At 34.6% G+C, this 20,947-nt stretch overlaps 2 protein-coding genes, 1 long non-coding RNA gene and 1 other non-coding gene across 4 annotated transcripts; 3 read left to right on the plus strand and 1 right to left on the minus strand.

Moving 5' to 3' along the window:
• Window positions 1–2,552: 2,552 nt before the first annotated feature.
• On the plus strand, window positions 2,553–2,624 carry TRNAW-CCA (transfer RNA tryptophan (anticodon CCA)). The gene has a single exon. It is a non-coding gene; the product is annotated as a tRNA-Trp (tRNA).
• A 2,889-nt stretch (window positions 2,625–5,513) lies between these two features.
• LOC133701654 (heat shock factor protein HSF8-like) lies at window positions 5,514–11,630 on the plus strand. The gene is made up of 3 exons (XM_062125656.1): window positions 5,514–6,122; window positions 7,392–8,669; window positions 11,185–11,630. The coding sequence occupies exons 1-2, from the start codon at window positions 5,838–5,840 to the stop codon at window positions 8,631–8,633; spliced, it is 1,527 nt and encodes a 508-aa protein (XP_061981640.1). The 5' UTR covers window positions 5,514–5,837; the 3' UTR covers window positions 8,634–8,669; window positions 11,185–11,630.
• Window positions 11,631–14,143: 2,513 nt separating this feature from the next.
• LOC133701657 (uncharacterized) lies at window positions 14,144–16,833 on the minus strand. Its single transcript, XR_009843602.1, has 3 exons — window positions 16,557–16,833; window positions 15,450–15,540; window positions 14,144–14,405 (listed from the first exon to the last, which is right to left on the minus strand). It is a non-coding gene; the product is annotated as an uncharacterized LOC133701657 (long non-coding RNA).
• Window positions 16,834–16,953: 120 nt separating this feature from the next.
• Window positions 16,954–19,976, plus strand: LOC133701655 (uncharacterized). Its single transcript, XM_062125657.1, has 5 exons — window positions 16,954–17,111; window positions 18,162–18,276; window positions 18,762–19,140; window positions 19,253–19,419; window positions 19,534–19,976. The coding sequence occupies exons 2-5, from the start codon at window positions 18,169–18,171 to the stop codon at window positions 19,825–19,827; spliced, it is 948 nt and encodes a 315-aa protein (XP_061981641.1). The 5' UTR covers window positions 16,954–17,111; window positions 18,162–18,168; the 3' UTR covers window positions 19,828–19,976.
• The last annotated feature ends 971 nt before the right edge of the window (window positions 19,977–20,947 follow it).

A 20,947-nucleotide genomic window follows, 5' to 3' on the forward strand; every position in this document is an offset into this window, starting at 1 on the left:
GAGTTTGGAAAGTTTACCAATACACAATATAGTAAAACTCATTTTATGATACACTACAACAAGATATGCTTGAGATTACTTATAATGATAAACTTCTGATTTATTATTTTTTTGAGTCCATATTACCTTACTGTTAATTAGTATATACAATCAGATGACAACAAGATTAAAAGATGGAAGGATCCAATTTATACATTAATAAAGTGGTACAAATTTATTTTAGAAATAGTTTTAAACATGTCCAGTCTTTAGACAATAAAGAAAAGAAAAAAAAAACAATGAGATAGTTAAAGGGTGAATATCCATCTTTTATTAAACAATGATAAGCTTACTTTCATTTGCATCAACATTTTCAAAACTTCATACTATAGGTTTTTTATTAGTAATTTACCAGCTAAATTTGTAGACACGGTGATTGTAGTAAAAAAATATAATAATATTTGAGATCAAGAAAAAATAAGGAGTACACCATAAAAGATATCAATAAGGTTTGCTAACTTTTATCATAATGATCCTTAGATTTGATCTAAAAATCTTATTCATTCATTGTGAATCATATAGGATCTTGTTGCACCACCAATTCTTTAAGTACCATTGTTAAATATCAACTTCATACTTTTATCTAATGCACTTTACCTCCATCTCTTGAGTACCATACACACTATCTTAGTTATAAAAAAGCACATACTACCACAATACCTTAAGTGATATGATCCAAATAAAAAGTATGAGTATCATTACGATATTTCAGGCTAATAAATTGAAAAATACAAAAATTTCAAGTATGAAGTCTGAAAGTTAGTAAACCGAGGCCATATAACAATATAAGGAATATAATATTAAATTCATTTAAAAATCAAAAGATGTTTATTTTAAAGTATTATTTGGCATTATATTTTGTCTATAATGGAAATAATATAATGGCAAATTCATTTATAAATTTCCAAAATGGATCAAATTTTAAAACATAGTTTAAATTGTTTTTGCATTGATATCATTGATGTCCAATCAAAAGTTGTCAGCCCTTTGTATGCCTAATTTTTATATTAGAAACTTCATACTTGCTAGCAACATAGTGAAGATCATGCACAACAACACTTGCAACATCCTTCTCAAAGTCAAACTCAACAAAAAACTAAGCACTATAAGGACCAAATAATCTCTCTTTTGTATCTTGTATATAATTTATAATAAGATATGTGTTGTGTTTCTCTACTGGTATAACTTTTGGACATCTGCTTTATAATTGTTAGTTAAAGTCTAAGAAAATTAACTTTGATTGTGTCAGTTTCATAATTCTTTTTAAGCATATATGAAACACATCTTTTATAATATGCTTAATAAAAATCACTTATAGACACATCTACTCTCGTTCCCTTCTTATAGATAATTTCATTATTTAAATCAGAGTCTATATGCTTGTTCTTTTGTTAGTGATAATGGTATTAGTAATGTTGTTGCTCACTAATACAGCATGAATATTTCTTATCATCATAGACCAAGAGTTTTGCATCTAAATCATCATCTTCAATATTATTTTCCTTATTTTTATCAAATTTTAATGGTTAATTTCAATCCATAAAGGAATTATAACTATAAAAAAAGGTTTAATTTTAATATCATTTTTTTATTGCTAAAATTTCTTTTATAGATCCTCATCAAGAGGTTGCCTCCTCTATAACACCTCTAAAATACGTTCTTAAAACTAACTATAAATTTATGAATAGTCTTTTCTAGTTTTATCTTTTATATCTCCACTAGTCAAGAAAATAATTTTTCAACTTGCCTTTATAAATTTATTGTTAATTATTGACAAGCTAATTTTATAATTTATCATTATATGTCTTTTATTACGGATTCCTGAATATCTCTTATGATTGCTTAAGGAACATGATAAAGAAATACAACAAAAAGGGGAGGAAAAAAAAAGCAAAACGAAAAAAGAAAGGAAATAATTCTTTTTGACAAAAGCATTCCTTGTAAAGATTCAAGATCAAGCTAGAAGCAAGAATTCTAAAGATAAGTGTGGTAAACAAGCAGGTGGATATGACATCGCAAAGTAAAAATCAATAACTAAATTGACAAAGTGAAGACAGCATGCGTAAAATGATTTCTATGAACTTCAAAGTGACAGGAGGAGATGAGATCGACACTCAAACGATAAAGTTCACGAAGTACTCTTAAAATGATCTATACTGATGTCAAAGTGATACAAAAACACAAGATTAACAACTAGAATGACAAAGTCAAGGTACGTAGGACACTTTAAAAGATCTTCGTGAATGTCAAAGTGAAAAGCAAATATTGACCCTCTTTCTGTGATGAAGGTAGCAGGCTCTCAGACCCTCTGGTTGTTAAATATAAATATTTTTCAATTTTCACCCAAAATAATTTGCATTATAGACTCTGCAGATAAGACCATCCTATCGAGGTATCTTGGCAAAAGCTGGCTTGCTACAGTTTTTTCTCGAACAAAAGACAGAATCTGGAATGGGATCACTTCATACATTTAACAGATATATATAAGTTTTGACTACCGTTCTACATCAATGGGATCCGTGGCGCAATGGTAGCGCGTCTGACTCCAGATCAGAAGGTTGCGTGTTCGATTCACGTCGGGTTCAATTCCCTTCAAGCTATCCCAATTCTTTTTGAGTTTCTATGTATTAAATTATACAAGAGAGATGGAGATCCCTTATATATTTATTTTGTTTATTTCTCGTTTCCCCCAATTAATGGGAGAGAATTTCTTGGTATTTTTTTGCCGACAAATTATACAAGAGGGGTAGATATACTTTATTTTTTTTATTAATTTTTTCTCTTTACTTGACAGATTGACCTAGGATTATCAATCTCATTTTGCAAGAAAAATCAATTCCACCGGGCAATTATACAGAATAAATGCTTGTTTGATAATGCAGTGGTCCTCCCACCGCAATACTAAAAGTATTTGGTAGGAAATACCAAATCTTCATACAATTAGTGATAGAATAAGCTATCAGGTAAAAGAAGCATGTATGATTCAAGCAAAACTTGCCACATCTTTCCGTTTTCCATGGCACATGCATGCATTACTGACATAGAGAATAGAATATCTTGACTGTGAAGCTAAGCGGTGTGCTTCCTGCAGGTTCAAAGTTGTAGTCCCCTGAAATTGTATCTGGGATTCTAGTCTTGATTCTCGCATAGATGCAGCCATCTAGTCACTCTGCAGGCCTGTGATATAGATAGAGATAGAGGTTACAGCAGAATCTCGGCTGATACTAAATCCAGATGCATAAATTACTTGGATCACTGCGTAAATTGACAGCTTATGATAACTTTTACCAAATAAACAGGAGAGCCTCTTGTGTGTCAGGGACTTTAAATTCACAGTGAAAAACCCTCCAACCTAACAAAACATATTCTTGCTTTTGATGACTGGAGTTATTCTTTCAACCATGAAAAAATTTTGAAAGGAAGATCTTAGGTTTCATGGGATCACAATCTATGACTCTTCAATCTCCTTCACCTGCATTTCACCCATAATATCCAAATAATCAGTGCTTCGATTAAATGTTAAGGCTTTTTTTCTAAAAGTAATTCATAATTTGTTTGGTTGTTAAGAAGTAATTGAAAACAAAAATCAGGATAATCCCCCAAATCTACAAACTTTAACATCCAGAAACTTCAATCCTCTTCTCCATCCCAAGATTCTCCACAACAACAAATTATTAGTCAGGGTTAGACATCAAGTTAATTTGAGGACTCATTTAGTCAAAGTAGGATACTATGCCAGATAATCACTGCTACTAGATTATTTCCTTGAAGTCCCCTATGAACCCAGCAACCAAACAGAGCAAGTTAGAAATCATGATCAACTCCTTTTGAAGATAAACTTTGGCTTGGAGACAGCAGGTTTCTTCAACGATCAAAACGATGCTGTGTTCCGATAAATTAACTACTGCGCCCTGATCGTGATAACAGTATGATAAATTGAAAAAGAATGGGTCGGACTGTGACGTGTTGGAGTGCGGTACTGGTTACCCTAGAGTTTTTTTAAGAAAATATAATCAAAAGAGAAAGAGAAGTGTTGTAGTGGACCTGATAACGATTCCATCGGACGGTGAGAGAGAGCCTCGACAATGCTCGGACGCTGTTGAGGTAGCAAAGCATCTGCCTCTATCGCCGAGGAGCTCATTTTTCTCTTCTTTCCCGCCGATCAGAAAAGGTTTTTTCAGTGTACCTTTTCAGTTTTCAGTTATGAAACCATGGATTGCAAAAGCCCGAATACTACTACAGATATGGACTTCCAGCTTAGGCCTTGGCCCATTCAAAATAGCCTTGTGGATACAGCAGGATTCCAGTCCCACTTTTCGACAATTTATCAAAAATAAATGGGATAATTTAAAAAAAAACCTCTCGTAACTTATTTATTTTTTCATTTTATTTTTATTTTAAAAAGAATTATAGTTTATATATCCTGGATCAATATAATTTTTTTAATTCAGACAAAAAAAATCTATACCACCTTTATATCAATAAAATATAACAATCACAGCCAGACTTCTAATAAAGTATAATTTCTTAAAGAATAAAAGCAAAATGAAAAAACAAATAAACTAATAGAAATATAATAGGAGGACTAATTAAGAATTTATAAGAAGTTAACGTAGCAATTGAGATAATATTTTTAGTACAGGTACTAATTGAAATTTGATAAGCAATTCAGGGGTCCGTATGATTTATAAAAAATAAATGCCGGTATATTCCATCTCAAATTCTCAATAAGTCGGGCTTGTCGTGTTGTTTTACGAATAAGGACACCGACTGAAACCCGGATCTCAACATTTCTGTCCCCACTAAGCACCCTATTTTACTTGTGATAATAACAATAATAAATAAAAATATTTCATAACTATTAGAAAAGAAAGAAATCTATAATGATTGGCGAACTTTTTTAAAGTGAGCTTTTTTAAAGTGAGCTCTGTTTGGCATTTTGGCTACGTTCCTCTTGGAAGTACAGGTGCGGCATGATAATTTGAAGGGGGCGAAATTTAAGATGAGACGAGCTGGTTATTTAAAATGAAAAATTCAAAGATTTATTATAAAAAATAAATGCTAAAAAATTATTTTTGCTAGATATATTTACCTTAAATTTAAATAATTAGGGTTATGTTTTGGCTGAAAGTTAAAAGGGTTGATTTTTAATTTCATAAAATTTAAACTTTTTATTTTATTTTTATCTTTTTTTTTTAAGGGTGAATGATTAAGGGGGTGATGATTACCTCAAATTAATTTTTAATTATCTATAATAAATTATTACTAACAATTAAATTAATCTATCTCTCTTCTCTAACATTTAACTCAAGCTAAACATTCTTAAAAATCAAACACTTTAAAAAATTATTATTATGATAATTACTCTATAATAATTCGTTCATATTTTTAACCTCATACTAAATACCATTTAAATATATATTTATTTAAAGAAATAAGGGGAAGAAACAGCCTCACAATTTCTTTTGAAGAAAAAGAAAGCAGGAGTAAACCAGTAATTTCAACTGCTATCATCACCTCCAGAAAAAAAGGGAAGAGGCAAAATGGCAACAGGCTCGTGCCTGTTTCCCTCCGTCGCGTCTGCCTTTAATAGAATCCCACTCTTCATTTCATTTCCCGTGACCGTACAACAACCACCTGTCTCCTCTTTACCCCCTTTCTCCTTCCTCCCTATACAATCTCGATTCGTTGTCTCTCCTCTCCTTCAATCTAGCTTTTTTGCTCTCACAAATGCCTGCTCTTCCAAAACCCTAAAAAGTTCCAATCAATAAACATTTCCTTTATTAATTGCTACTCTGATGGATGGAACAATCAACTCTGCAAGCGGTGGCGACTCCTCGATCAGCGGCGGTGGGGCACAAGCGGTGCCGGCGCCGATGGCGTCACAGTCGAATGCGCCGCCGCCATTTCTAAGTAAGACTTACGACATGGTAGACGATCCGGCGACAGACGCGGTGGTGTCTTGGAGTTCGACGAATAATAGTTTTGTGGTTTGGAATCCGCCGGAGTTCGCTCGCGATCTTTTGCCGAAGTATTTCAAGCATAATAATTTCTCCAGCTTTGTTAGGCAACTGAACACTTACGTATGGATTTCGCTTTTCTTATTTCTTTAATTTCTTTTCTTTTTGGATTTTTCTGCATTTCTGTTGTAGTTTTCTTGCTTTACTTCTAGCTTTATGTGGAAGGAACTCGACAAGAGCTTATCCTTTCACCTTCAATATTGCCTCAAGGAAATTATGTGCTCCTTTTAAATCAAACGGAAATGCAGTTGGCTTTCGCAGAAAGCAAGGGGGCATCGAACTCTCAATCATAGCTGAAATGCCTTTACCACGAGCTGGTGGTTATGAAATGGCATGATGCCTGTTTGCTATTGAGTGACAATCTATTGAGTTAAGTGTGGATTTCATTGTATAATTGTAATGGCTAGTATCGTTTGCTATTGTCACGGTTTGCTATGGGGCTATAGGTATCGACTTCCCAATAGAGGAGAGTTCCTGAATCTTTTTCACTTTTTGTTTGAACATTTGTGCTCATGTGCAAGATCATTTCCCAGTTATTGTCTACGAAGTCATGGATGGGAAAGGCAAAACAAAATAAAAGAAATATAACCGAATTCTCTCTCAATAAATAAAGATCTGATGGTACTAACAGTTTGGATTGGCAACTGTGTTCTTAGGTTGAGCTCCCATCTAATAACCATTTTATAATAATTAGAGAAATGTTTTTTGGTTGATATGATGTTTGACTAGGATATGAATTATTTATGATGAAGTATCAAGTATCATTTTGACTTTACAAAAAAAACCTGGTATTGCTAGCTTACTGTCTACATTATGCTCTCCTTGACAAACTCCAAGAACATTGCAAGGAGATTTTGTGTATGATCTATCGGAAGCAGCCTTCCTTTCGAAATATGTTCATCTTGCCTCTTGTGGCCACTTCATCTCCCTCAAACCTTTGGCACTAACAATATCTGCATTCCTACCCTTGGTAAGCCAAGAAGGGATCAACACTTCTAGGCAGCCAAGGAAAACTTCTACGCTCATTTACCTTAGTAATCTGCCACATCTAATATAAAATCGCTTTCCTTGAAGCTAAATGTTTTGTATTATGTGTGAAAAGCTAACAGGAGTGCTCCCCTTCTGTGACAATACCAAAACTACCCATTGATTTTACCTGAAGGAGAACTAATCACTGCTTGTTATCCTCCAGTAATGTTTACTGTTTGGAAAACCAAGCCTAAGCTCTTAATCTTTCTGTATATTGTTATTTTTGTTTGTGTGATTTGCATCTTTTTGTTTCTTTCCTTTTGGACTTAGTCTTTCTGTATATTGTTCTCTATTTTCAAACAGGGTTTTCGAAAGGTGGATCCAGACCGTTGGGAATTTGCCAATGAAGGATTTTTGAGGGGTCAAAAGCACCTGCTTAGGATTATCAGTCGGCGAAAACCTGCCCACGGGCATGCTAATCAACAGCCACAACAACCACATGGACAGAACTCATCGGTTGCCGCCTGTGTTGAGGTTGGGAAATTTGGGCTCGAGGAAGAGGTGGAGAGGCTTAAGAGGGACAAGAATGTCCTTATGCAAGAACTTGTTAGGTTGAGGCAGCAGCAACAGTCCACAGATAGCCAGTTGCAAACCATGGTACAGCGACTTCAAGGAATGGAGCAGCGTCAGCAACAGATGATGTCATTCCTGGCCAAGGCGATGAACAGCCCGAGCTTCTTGGCTCAGTTTGTACAGCAGCAAAATGACAACAATAGGCGCATAACTGAAGCCAATAAAAAACGAAGGCTCAAGCAGGAGGATGTTCCTGAGAATGAGGGTTCTGGTTCTCATGATGGGCAGATTGTGAAGTATCAGCCTCTGATGAATGAGGCAGCCCAAGCAATGCTCAGGCAGATTATGAAAATGGATGCTTCTTCTAAGTTGGATTCTTATGACAATAATCTTGGTGCAAAAGACAGTGGAAGCTCTTCGAGCCACACATCAGGAGTGACTCTTCAAGAGGTTCTGCCAACTTCAGGGCAATCCACTCATATACCAGCAGCTTTTGGGATTTCCAGGCAGGGCCCATCGGCACCAATATCTGAAATACAATCTTCCCTGCAAATTGCTAGTTCTGAAAAGGTTACAGCTTCTCAGTTTCCAGATATAAGTATGCTGGTTGGAGCACAGGGGGCAACCTCCATGCCTATTCCTCAGGCAGACGTGATCATGCCCCATGTTTCTCAAGTGTCTGAAATGGTACCAGAAAATGTTGCTGATATCCCTTGTGAAGATTACATGGAACCAGAGACATGCAATGATGGATTCATAGATCCAGCTTCATTAGGAATTAATGGAATAATACCCATAGATATTGACAACATCTCCCCTGATCCTGATATTGATGCTTTGCTTGATAATTCTAGCTTTTGGGATGACCTTCTTGTGCAGAGTCCAGAGCCTGAGGATATTGAATCAAGTTCTGTAGAGGGTAAAGCCAATGGAAATGATGTGCAGCCAAATGCAAACGGGTGGGACAAAGCTCAGCATGTGGATCAGCTGACAGAACAAATGGAGCTTCTGACATCAGACAAGAAGCTTTAATCACACGAAATGTACCTTTGTCCCACACTGTATGAGGTAAACACCTACTAAACTTTTAAATCAGCGGGTCCTCCTCCTTTGGCCATTGGAACAAGCAATGCCTTTGGTATCTGTTCAGCGTAGCTTTATTTTTGCACATATGGAGACATAAAATTCAGTTTTCTTTTTTCAAATTTTTATTTTGAACTTTTCTCTTCATCATCTTATGAGAGGTTCAAGATCTCAAGAAACATTATGTTGTCCTTAGGTCCATAGATCCGATTGTCCATCTTTTGTACATGTTATATCCTATTCCTGAATTCTGCCTTTGTTTCGAAGTAATTCACTTTCGTGGTTCCTTTTTCTATTTTCCTATTTTTTGTCCATGGAGACCATTCATTGGCTACTTTACCTTTGATGGAAAAACTTGTACATTAGTTGGCACAATAGCTTAGAAAAATATTAATTTTTTTTTTTAAAAAAAAAATAATTTATTTTTGATATTAGCATATAAAAAAGATTCAAAGACACTAAAAAAATAATTTGAAGCAAAAAAATATAAATTTTGATAAAAAAATAGGTTGCACTGGAACCCCAAACAAATCAGGATTTAGTTAGAGGTAGCACTCTTGAGCGGTTAGAGAAATTGGATGGAGGGTGGGATGGTTGGAAATTGATTTGCTTGACCTTTTACGATATCTAAAAGTAGTAGGGAAGTGTGACTGGTATCAGAACGCAGAAGCAAGCACACTCGTAGACTTGAGTGCGGAACTGCTGATCTTGGAACGGAGAATTGATTATAAAGAAAAGATTGTGGAGTGTTTGACTCACTGGAAGTTAGGAAGCTAATTATTGGAGGGAGTTCTATAAACCTATGCAATTGAGATTTGATAAGGTTGACAGCTGCTTGTTTCGAACTGATGTTATTTCTGTGATAAGCAACAGGGAGAATGAGATAATTGCCTGCTGTAACAAGGTCGAAGTATACAGTCTAGGCTGCTCTTGGTTTAGGATGAAAGGTTAATTGTTGAGCGAATGGCCAATTTATCCTTGTATTACTGAACTGAATGCTTGTAACTAGCTCGCCTGTCACATAAATAACAACGTTTCCAGTGGCTTTGTGGCCTATTTAGGGAGGTGGAAAGCTTCATGGGGATATATAAACCATATTGAAGCCAATCTGGATAATTTTCATGTACTGGAGGCGTGATTGTCGTGGAAAGAGTAACGTGTCACCTTCTGTTCCTGTGGTAATATTGCTGAGGGGTGCTGCTCTATTCCCAAGCTTGGTAAAAGTGGGATGTGGCCTTATTGGCACGTTGCATGATAAAGTGAGGGAAAATTACTCTGATACTCGGATTTTTTTTTAAAAAAAAAGTGACAGTTTCATAAAAATTTTAGGAGAATAACATAAAAATATTTACATCACGACCATGTTTTAAAATTTGGTTTTGTACCCAGATTGTTTAGTCAAAATATATATTTTATATAAATTAATTAATATGTACAAAAACTGACCCAAAAGAAGAGAAGTTGATCTGGTAGGAAAATGAGTCACTTAAGATATACTGACTTAAGATATACTGAGGTTATATTTTATTTTTTTTACATTCGATATTGTTAGAAAAATTTTAATAACACCATTCTAAAATGTAATTAGTTAGGAGTTAATTTAGAATTAAAGTGATTTAGGTATTAATTTGATTGTCTTCTAAGATGTGTTAGAATCGTGTAGTCAAAATAAAAATAAAAGGAAAGAAAAAATGATTCACAAGATACATATTAGGCTATGTTCACTAGATATACATTAGGTTCCGTTTGTTGTATACTCAGTGCTGTTAGAAATTTTTTAATGATATAATTCTAACTATATCTTAAAATACTATCAAACAAGGATATAATTGGTTAGAAGTTAATTTGAGGTCAAGTGATGTAGGGGTTAATTTGATGATCTTTTAAAATATGTTTAGAGGTTAATTTAATAATTTTTTAAGATATGTTTACAATCGTATAGTTAAAAATTTTCTAACACAGTACTATGTCTATAAAAAAGACAGCCGGTACTTCTATAATTTAAACACAAAAGCTCTTATCTTTGTTTTTTCAAATTTATTCATTTTTTTATGAAAAGACCTAAATATGCCTTGATTTTTTCAACTCTTTCCTTTTCTTTTTCCCCTCTCCTCCTTCTGCTTCTTTCTCCTCTCCCTTTCCTTTCTCTCTTTATCTCTCTCCCTGACATCTCATCTCCTCTATTCTCTCCACAACAATCACCCTCTCTCTCAATTCATCTCTTCTATCTTCCTGGACATCTCCTCTCCTTTCTACTCTCTCTTCATAACAAGCATCCCTTAATTAGCTCTCTTTTCGAAATCAGATTTGTTGATTTTATGTGTATTATTTCTCATAGTTGGGACATTGCTGGGACGAGTGACTTGAATATGGATCTGTTAGGTTGAGATCATAGTTGAAGAGTTCGCTTAGGCAAATGTAGAATGCTTGCTTTACGGACTATTGTCATTAGCTTGTTTAATATCTCGTTCAAATTCTGATCAATTCTTGTTCTTTACAGATATTTGAGGGGTAGTTTATTGGAAAAGGGCCCATTAGTGGTGAAGCAATAGAATATGAAAGACAAAAACAAGTTCATCAAGCACCTCGTGGTGGTGCTTTATACGTCGTTGCTCCTAACTAAAATACATATGATCATGGGATATAGTAAAGTACAGGTGGTGGAAAATCAATGAAGACAAGCTGGTACTGATGGCAATGGGGTTGCCTGTAAATGAATTGGTGCTAATGGCAATTTAGGTGGCCTGGTATCGTTGCTCTGTAGGCAATTTTAAGCTTTTTCTGTGTCATCTTTACTGCTTCCATCGTAATTTGTGAAGTTTGGGGGAAGTCTAGTGTTTGAACATCAAATTTTAACTTACATTAATACTTTGACCATGAGAAGTTGTAAATATGTAATATTTAATTTATAAGGATGTTTTATATATTAAATCAATTTTCATAGTATTTATGGAATATTTTTTAGTTTTTTCGTTGATTCGTATGTGTCTGTTGATTTTTAATATAATTTTTAAATGGTGACAAAGTGTTGCCATCTTAAAATGTTAGGAGATTTTTCCTAATGTTTATTGCATGGTTTCTGGTTGGTCTAATTTGGGCAGCCCTTGGTATCTGACACCTCTTTGAGCAGACAAACCTGTATAAAAAATTGACTGAAACCGCTGATTTAGTGCATGGAATCCTGATGGCCCAAGTTGTATGGCTCGAAGTATAACCTAAGCCTAAGGTGCTGACCACAAAGCTGATGGTTAGGGTGTACAAAAGGCCTCCCCAAACCTGAAAGCGATTTCACCTCTTTTTTGACCCGGGACGCCCCAATAACAAATTATTTAGAATTGTGATAAATATTATTTTTTAAAATATTATTTATTTAAAAATATATTTTTATATTTTTCTTAAATTTATTTTTGATATTGACATATTAAAATAATTAAAAATATTAATTCAAAAAATAAAATAAAAATTCAAAAATCTTTAAAAATATATAATGAAACTGCAATAGCAAGGATTAAATAACTTAACACAACATTAATTAAATTGAGGTGAGTTGACATGATTTCTTGGAAGCCCAACTAGGATGATGTGACTTCTAAAAAGTCAACTGGCCCCACTGATCCATAAACCATGCGGGAGTTCATTTGTTTTGGATCCCTTCTAAATCCATGAGGCTATGCATGAAGGCACATTTACTTTGAGAACACCCAGGTCTGAATACAACATATCCGCCCTCAACTATATCCACGACTCTCCGGATAGTTAGCACTATTTTATTAACTCGTGCACCATAGCATATTAGATTAATTTTTTAAAAAATATTAAAAATATAAATAATTTTTTAACGTGTTAATTTTAAAACATCTCAATTTAAATTTTTACGTAACTAAACTTCTCAATTAAATTATATAGAAACTAACTTGATTTAAATCCATCAATTTCATGGATTTAAATGTAACAATAAGAATATAGTTTAGTTTTTTTAAAAAAAAACTTTAAAATAACAACTTAAAAAAAAACATATTAAAATAATGATGAATTAAATTGATCCTACTTAAGCCATGAATTTTATTGAATTTTTTTAAAAAAAATTATAAACTATTTTTATTTAATTATATGATAAAAATATATGCTTACAAAATTGCTACCAACCTAAAAATAGACACTTATTTGAGATAATAATAACCCTATAAAAAGCAAATAAAAATAATTCATACACTTTATTTCTCAACCTATCCAATATTGAAGGACAAAAAAAAACAATTAAACGACCAAAAACAAAAAAAAAATACATGGTCAGTAGATAAACTCGTCAAACCTGTGAACCGAGTTATGAACTCTAATGTGATTATAATTTTTTAAAAAAAATAATTTTTTATTTAACTATATGATAACAGAAATAAACGATCGCAAAGTAAAACACCAACTCAAAATCAATATGTTTTTTTTTAAACCATGATAACCTTATAAAAAGCAAAGGAAAATCAATTACAAGACTAAATTTTCAATTAACCTAATATCTAATGATGAAATTGAAAAAAAATAATTAAAAAGGAAGAAGAAAAACTTGTTGGATCTGCAAACCATGTCAACCAACTAAACTTGCGAACATATCCATGGACTTTATAAAATTTAATAACATGACTTTTTAAAAAAACTATTTTTTTAACTATATGAGAAAGAAAATAGATGATAAAAAAAAGTTAAGTTCAATTAAAAAAAGAAAAAAAAACACTTTATCAAATCCTAAAATCAAGGCAACCTAAGTTACTCTAGCAAACCTGCAAATCACTCTAATTCTATAGAAAGGAAAAGAAAACAAAATTACAAAGTCAAATTATTAATCATCTCACTATTAAAAAATAAATTCAACAAAAACAAACATGAAAAAAAATAAAACAAAACACTATATATTACCAAGTCTAAAGGTTTTTGATTTTTGTGTGTTTGGAATTGTGGTACGAAATATTTTTCAAAATAGTTTCTCTCTTTAAAATATATGGAAATAAAAAAAATTAAAACAACAAAAACAAACATGAAAAAAAACAAAACAAAACACTATAAATTACCAAGTCTAAAGGTTTTTGATTTTATTCATCCAAAACCATTTTCCACCTCAAGTCCAAGGTTAGTGTTTTAGAAGCCGCATCGAGTTTGGTTGCTGGATTGATTCAACCAAGTTCAGTTTTGTACATAGAACGAAAAACCACTTCAGCGCGATAGACCTAAAATTTTCAATCAGAAGGAACGAAACTGTTGGTGCGGTCTAAGCTTCATCCGGTGCATGGCCTCGTCTCTGTGGAGAAAGGAAAAAAAAAATCACTGGCAGGCCAGCAAGACCGTCGTGGCGTTGGTTCTTTTCGTCATGGAATTAATCATCTTACAATTAGTTATATTCCCTCGAGTCCTGTGCAATTTTGGTTGGATATAAACTCAACCATGAGCATACATTTTGGACTTCAATGTAAAAGAAAGAAATGCAAGTTATCTTCCATTTATTTGTAACATGGACAACAGAGTTACTTGGAAGCATTTCAGAACACGGGGCAAACAACACATAAAATCGCCAGCTCCAGAATAAAACAAGAAATATTTATCATCAAAGTAAAAGATATGTACCAAAAGTCAATCAATGCAAGATGCAGCCTGCCCGCAGAATTCCATGTCATTTCGGCAAGGCCAGGTTTTTATGCGTTTCTATTTCCAACTTCTTGCTTATTTTTTCACCTGCATTGGGATCCATAAAAGAAGACAAATAACAAATCCATAAGTAGCAATGAACAAACTAAAATAAGGTATCAAGGTAGAAATCACAAGGAGATGGACCCGCAGTTCACAAAGAAAGCAGGATTCAAAGCCCTCTAACAGACCGAGAGTCATAGTTTACATTCATCTACATGATTCAAAAAGATCTCACAATAGGAAGGATAGTTATACGAGGGAGATACTGATCTGGATCAGATACTCCTCGGTATCTGTTCCATAGTTTTGTAGCATGTTTAAAAACGAATTGCAGCTTCAAAAGTGGTTCCAATGTTTCTTGTCAGCTCCTGGGAAAATGTCAAAGCACATGGATATTATGGACAGGCAGGAGAATATAAGAGGAAGCAATAACAGAGGTTGGTTTTTGATCCAGCATCCATCATGTGTAAGTGATCCCTTCTGTTCTGATAATTAAATTAGGGAAGCTAGCTGGTGTGATTTAATTATTTAATCTTACAAAAAGTTTACAGACCCACCCGCAAACACTTCATCTGGGCACTGTTCTCCAGAAGCAAGAAGATGCCCTATTCAATTGCAGCAACCAGTCACGGAGACAAAGTATGATACTTGGTGTATGTGTCTACAAATCCGAGGATCTATGTGTAGAGCTTTTTGACAAACTCTTACTCCCTCCAGTCCATTTTTCCTTTTCTGTCTTTAACTGGGAGCTACAGGGATAAAATCTATTTTATGCAACATGAAATTTTATGATCATGGGACATGAAAATCCAACACGGAACACCATTGTCCCACCCAATAACCTATCTGCTAATCTTTCAAGCACGTTTTAGATGACCCCTAAACTGATGGCGGTGGCATGTGACAAGAGATCCACCACAATGAATCAGCTGATACCACTGACACGTGAAGTGATGCAGTTCTAAAATAAAAAACACAGCAGTCACATAAATCACTAAATGCCAGTATTTTGCATGACTCGTATTTATCCTACACAAGTTGGAGGAGTGGGATGTGAAAGGAAAGGTAATTGGTGGATTGAAGACTAACCTGGCCTTGATATGAGGTTGATATGAGATCGAGGTCCTAGCCCTATGCTCCTGCCAACCTTCCACTGACATAATTCATTGAATGCTTGAAGCTTAGAGAGAAAGAAAGCCATATGTTTAGCATGATGAACTCGTCAGACAAGAGCTAACAGAGAAGAATAAACAATAAAGTTCCAAAATATATTTCTCTATTGTTTTGTTTTGTAACCAAAATGGGTGAAGAACAAATGCCAAAAAGTAAGTCTTTGAATTTTCATATATCCAAGTTAGGTTAGAGGGCCACTAAAAACAGAGGTATATCAAGAAACAAAGAAAATTAACAGACATGCTAATTAAAATGGATCAAGGCAGCTGGATGAAAGAACTCGATTTAGAGAGGTAAGCTTTATGTCTTTTGAAGTCGAGAAATTAAATCTCAATCCTCCACAAGACCAAAACTAATGGAATCAATTGGCTTAGTCCTATATTTAAATAATCAAAGTGTGAAACATAAACTAATTCTGTCGATGAGTTCGATTTGTTTCTAAAAAAAGTAAATACATAAAATGGGCAATATTTCGTAACAAGCAACATAAACTTCAGAATTTTATGTACAACATGAATTTCATGCATTGTACCTTATTTTCTTAGCAGCAGGATAATGAATTTATGAATAAGACCAACATCTCAGTAACATGTATGCTAAACACAAGAGAAAAAATAAAAAATCTGTGAAGCATGCCGAAGAGAATCCTAGAGTAATGGGGCCTTTATAAATATTATCTATAAAGATAATAGTAGCAATCTAAACACAGGAAAACAAATAATGTGAAGTATCAAACAATCACAAAAGGAGCCACCAAGTCCACAGGCCAACGCAGAAAACGCAGAAATATAAATACCCCAGATAACGAATTTCCATAAGAACAAGCCAAATCCCACAAAAAATATTCACTTTTTTAATGGCCAAGATGGCAAAAAAAAAAAATCTTTCCTACACAAATGCCCAACCTGCCACCAAAAAATCCGAAATTCATATAGATTATGCAATATTATAACAACCCGGATGGCTAAACTTCACAAAAGAAGAGATTCTCAAATGGAATAAAAAAAGGAGAACAAAACAAACCATGCATGGCCTCATCTTTGCGGTCTTGAATGGAGATTAAATCAGAAGGGAAATGAAAATCATCCAAAACAACATTGTTAACACTTCCTCCTCCACCTCCAATAATTGCTGCTGTTGATACTGATGAATTTGCTGATGATGTACTATTCATTATGTTTCTCTTCTTTGGTAGAAAATTATTACTTCACTGAGCGGGAAAAATCTTTGAAGCCGAGAGGGAGGGAGGGGGTTTAACAAAGAAGAAGAAGCTAGAAAAGCAGTTGACTGTTTTTTTTCCTTCTCCAAAACAAAAAAAGTAATAAACTTAACTTGTTTATGGGCTTCATCGTAGCTTAAAAGAGGGCTGTCAAGCCCACTTCTTTGTCATCATAAATAATCTACTTGATTTTCTTCATCTTGAAACAGAAAAACAAAGCAGAGGATCCCATCTCAGAATATTTCGTTGAGAGAAAAACTAATTGATATTTCAGATTCTACTCCTTACTCTCTCTCTTCTCTCAATTGCCTTAATCCTCTTTTTCCAAGAGGATTTTCCATCTCAGTAGATTGATTCTGGTGAGTTCTATTTCTCTCTACTGGGTCTTCAAATGGTGCACAAACAAGCTTTAGATAGGCAATTTGCTTAATCTCTTCATGATTCGGTCATTGACTTACATTCTCTTTCTGTGAATCATTTTTTATCTCTTTTTATGTAGGGTTATTACAGAAATGCTGTGTGTTTTTTTTTTTTAGCTAGATTTGGCTTAAGTGCTTTTTTTTCTTTATTGAATCGGATTCTGTTTTTTTCCTCTCTTTTTTCATCTGTTAAGTTATATTCACTTTGTTTATTTATCTTTTTTATGTGATAATAAAATTCAATGAAATTGGTGCATGATTTTTGAACAAGTCAAAACCATCTCAATGCAAACAGTGCAAGAATCAATGACTGAAGAATGTAGGTGCTGTCTTCGTTTTTTCTGTACAAGTAATTTTAATTTCTGGCTGTGGATAGGTCTAGTTTGATTTCTATTGGAAAAAATGATTAAAAAAAAAACCATGTTCGTTCTAAATGCTACATTTCCTGTACTGAACCTTTGAAAGACTCAGTTTGGCTCTAATATGGTGTGTAATTGAGCTAATCTTTGAAATCCCTGTTTGACTCGTTCATGTTTCTTATATTTTTTGTGAGGACATGCATGTATTTACATGTGTACACTTGTATGTCTATGTTTGTGTGTGGGTGACTTGCATACAGGGCCGATGCATAGAGAATGTGCTTGTTACTCTGTATGCGACAATTTGTTTTAAATAGTTTTGATTTGATGAATCATCAAGATCATTCTAGAGTGGATCATCTAAAGGTGTGACTGCAATTGGGATTATACTTTTTACTTGTAGAAATTGAGAGATGATGCTATGCCTTTCATTTGTTATGTTGTGAGTTTTTGGTAACATTATGTTAATGGACATTGGCCTGTAAATGCCCTAAATTTACTGAATATGTATATGTGGTTAAAGGAGTAGAAAGTCTGCTTTTAACTTTGGAAAAAATATCGGAATCTTAACTATCCTGCAACTGAATGCTTAATATTTATGACTTCTATTGCGCTTTTTACTATGTTTCAGGTAGTCTATGGCAACTCCTAAGCATGTTAAGTTTTGCACTCACCAGAAGGTGGGAATCCTGTTGATATTCTCTGTTGGCTTTGGCTTTTTCTTGCAGAGTTCATCTTCAAGTGAGGTGGGTACACCATAGCCCTTGTGCCTTGGATTTTCTTCTTCATGTCTGTTACTGTGTATATTTCTTGTCCATGATTTGATAGCTCTTGTAAGCGTCATGCTGTACTTTGAGTTTCACATAGATATCCTGCTGCCGTATAATCGTTTGTATAGCATTTTGTAAGTATTTACTTTCTACAATTAAAGATGCATACTAGATGGCATGCCCTAATGACCATACAGCATTTATTTTAAGTTTGGCTACCTGCCTACTATAATTGCTACTTGTAACAATATCCAAACGTTTGCCATTTTGATAGTACATGTTTCTGAGAAATAAAATGCAATTGCAGGGAACCATCTCAGAATTCCTTTCAATTTGACTATGCATCCAATGAAGTTTCAACATTATATTGTCTTACTTGCATCCTTAATTGTCAGAGGAGGCAAGGTGTGAATGTAAAAGTTTCAACATTTTATTGTCTAACTTGTTTCCTTGCTTGTCAGGAGACAAGGTGTGAGTCGAGTTCCAATTCCAACAACTCATATTGTGGATTCAGGAAGTATATTATGGAATCTTATTTTGAAAAATATGATAGCTTGCTTGAACCAAATTTCCAAAACTTCATAGTAGATGAACTTCTTTTTAATACCTGCAAGCTGCTGCCAGATAATCTGAATCATCTTTTAAGAGTATCAGTTCCATGGCGCCATTTGATTGGTGAAGGTTCTCATCGCCATATATCATCAACTATCAGATTCCACATGCAGCCAGATTCCATGTCTCAGCTACGTGCTCACTTTTGTAAAGTTATCATTATTGAGAGACTGCCGACAGGAGTCTTTGCTGACCCATTTGAGCTCCAAAACCTGCTCAAGCGTGGTGGTAGTGCATTTAATTGTTCCTGCATTGAATGATATACGTGCACCACATTTTGAAATTTGGGCTATAGTGGCATTTTTCTCTGGCCTGATGTACATTTACTCCACTTCTGCAGTATTTACTGATGTGGCTGTTTTTGGAGATACAAATTTGGAATTGCCCTCTGTTCTATCGAATCAGTCAGCTGTTGAGATTCATATGAATGTTGCTCCCACTTCCTTGTTGGGACATATAAGTGAACTGGAAATCAGTGCAGACCTTCCATTGCATGCGCGATATCCTGTAAGTGAATTGTTGAAGAGAACAGGACTTTGCTGTGTTATCACAACAACAATAATAAAATGAGCAATCACAAAGCTGTAGGAAAACTGTCTGAATTATGTCCCTCTCTTGCAGCCCCTTGGTGACAGTGGCTATTCAGAAGTGGAATTTGGTGAACCTGAAATGTTCCTGCGCTGCAGCATGGAAGAAAATGGGGACCGTGAGAGCTGCCTACTTATGCCAACCAATGACAGGACAGGATCTAGAACTGACAAAGTCGTGTGGAGAATACCTTCAGGAATAAGGGCACATGCTGGCATTGTATCTGCTGTTACTTTTCTTGCAGCCTCTATATCTACTCTTTTAATCGTCCTAACATCCATCTTTTATTCTGATAGTAAATTGTGCAACAATCTGAAAGAATCGTAGTTTTGTTATATACTCTTGCCGTGAACAAAATTTTGTATAAAGCTTTGTGGAGCAACAACTATCTGCTTGGAATGTCCTGTCAAGGAATGCCTGGAATGACGTACTTTCTGTGTTGCTTGCCCGAATAGGCGCAGCCCCATTGCCAAAAACTGTTACTGTACTGACCAATTCATTTTAGAGTCTGTAGAAAAACAGGTAAAAAAGCAATGGTCCTTTCACGTGTTTTTATAAATTATAACATCCGCTAGCGACTCTTTAACACCGCATTGTCATCCATTTATATTTCTGGAAAAAAAATTTATCTGCTTTTTCATAATTTACTTAAAAATCCCATGACGAAGTAATTGTGCTTATTTTTGCTTCAAATAACTACAGAGAAGAGTATCTCATTTTTCATACATTGATTGTTGGTTGATAATACCACCTGCCAAGAGATAACCAGGTTTTATTCAACTCGACCTTTAACGCCGGTTGTGCAACTAATGCGGAGGCAATTCAGATAAAGGACACCAAGGTTTCTGCCTGTTCCCATCGTTTTCCCGGGGACCGGCCTTCACCCTGACAGGTCAGGGAAGACCCCAAGAACCAACAAGCAACCTGGGCCCTCATCTTCCTCCCTAAGACAGGTTTATCCCACGATACGAAGTCCCCCTCTCATCAAAAGCTGTATCATTATCACTCTCTACCTTACCTATTGGCCCGATGGCTTTGGATAGACTCTTTTTCACGCATTATCCATGTCACTTGACCAGGTTTCGTCTCTGTTTTTTTGTTTAATCTCCTTTTCCCAATCGGAAGTTGACTATGGAAACTCCTCCAGCCGAAAGAGCAGCCAAACTTCACGAAGACTCCTTGTGTCTAGACAACGAATGATACGGGAGAGTTCTCGCCACGAACCGCTTCTTCAACTTCCAGAGGCCACTTGACATTTCGCTGCTGCATTAGCATGCATTGAAATCACACCCTCATCATCAAACGGACCTATTTCCTGCCAGATGATCTACGAAGTAGTTGGAATAATATTCCAAGTCAGGAAAGTGGGGTTTCAATTTTCAAAGACAGCAATTTGCACATGGTTCAAGCTTCAACGCGTAGCTCCACTATAAGGACATGAATAAAT

The sequence above is a fragment of the Populus nigra genome, chromosome 8, assembly GCF_951802175.1.
Source record: "Populus nigra chromosome 8, ddPopNigr1.1, whole genome shotgun sequence".
In the NCBI taxonomy this organism is placed as follows: Eukaryota; Viridiplantae; Streptophyta; class Magnoliopsida; order Malpighiales; family Salicaceae; genus Populus; species Populus nigra.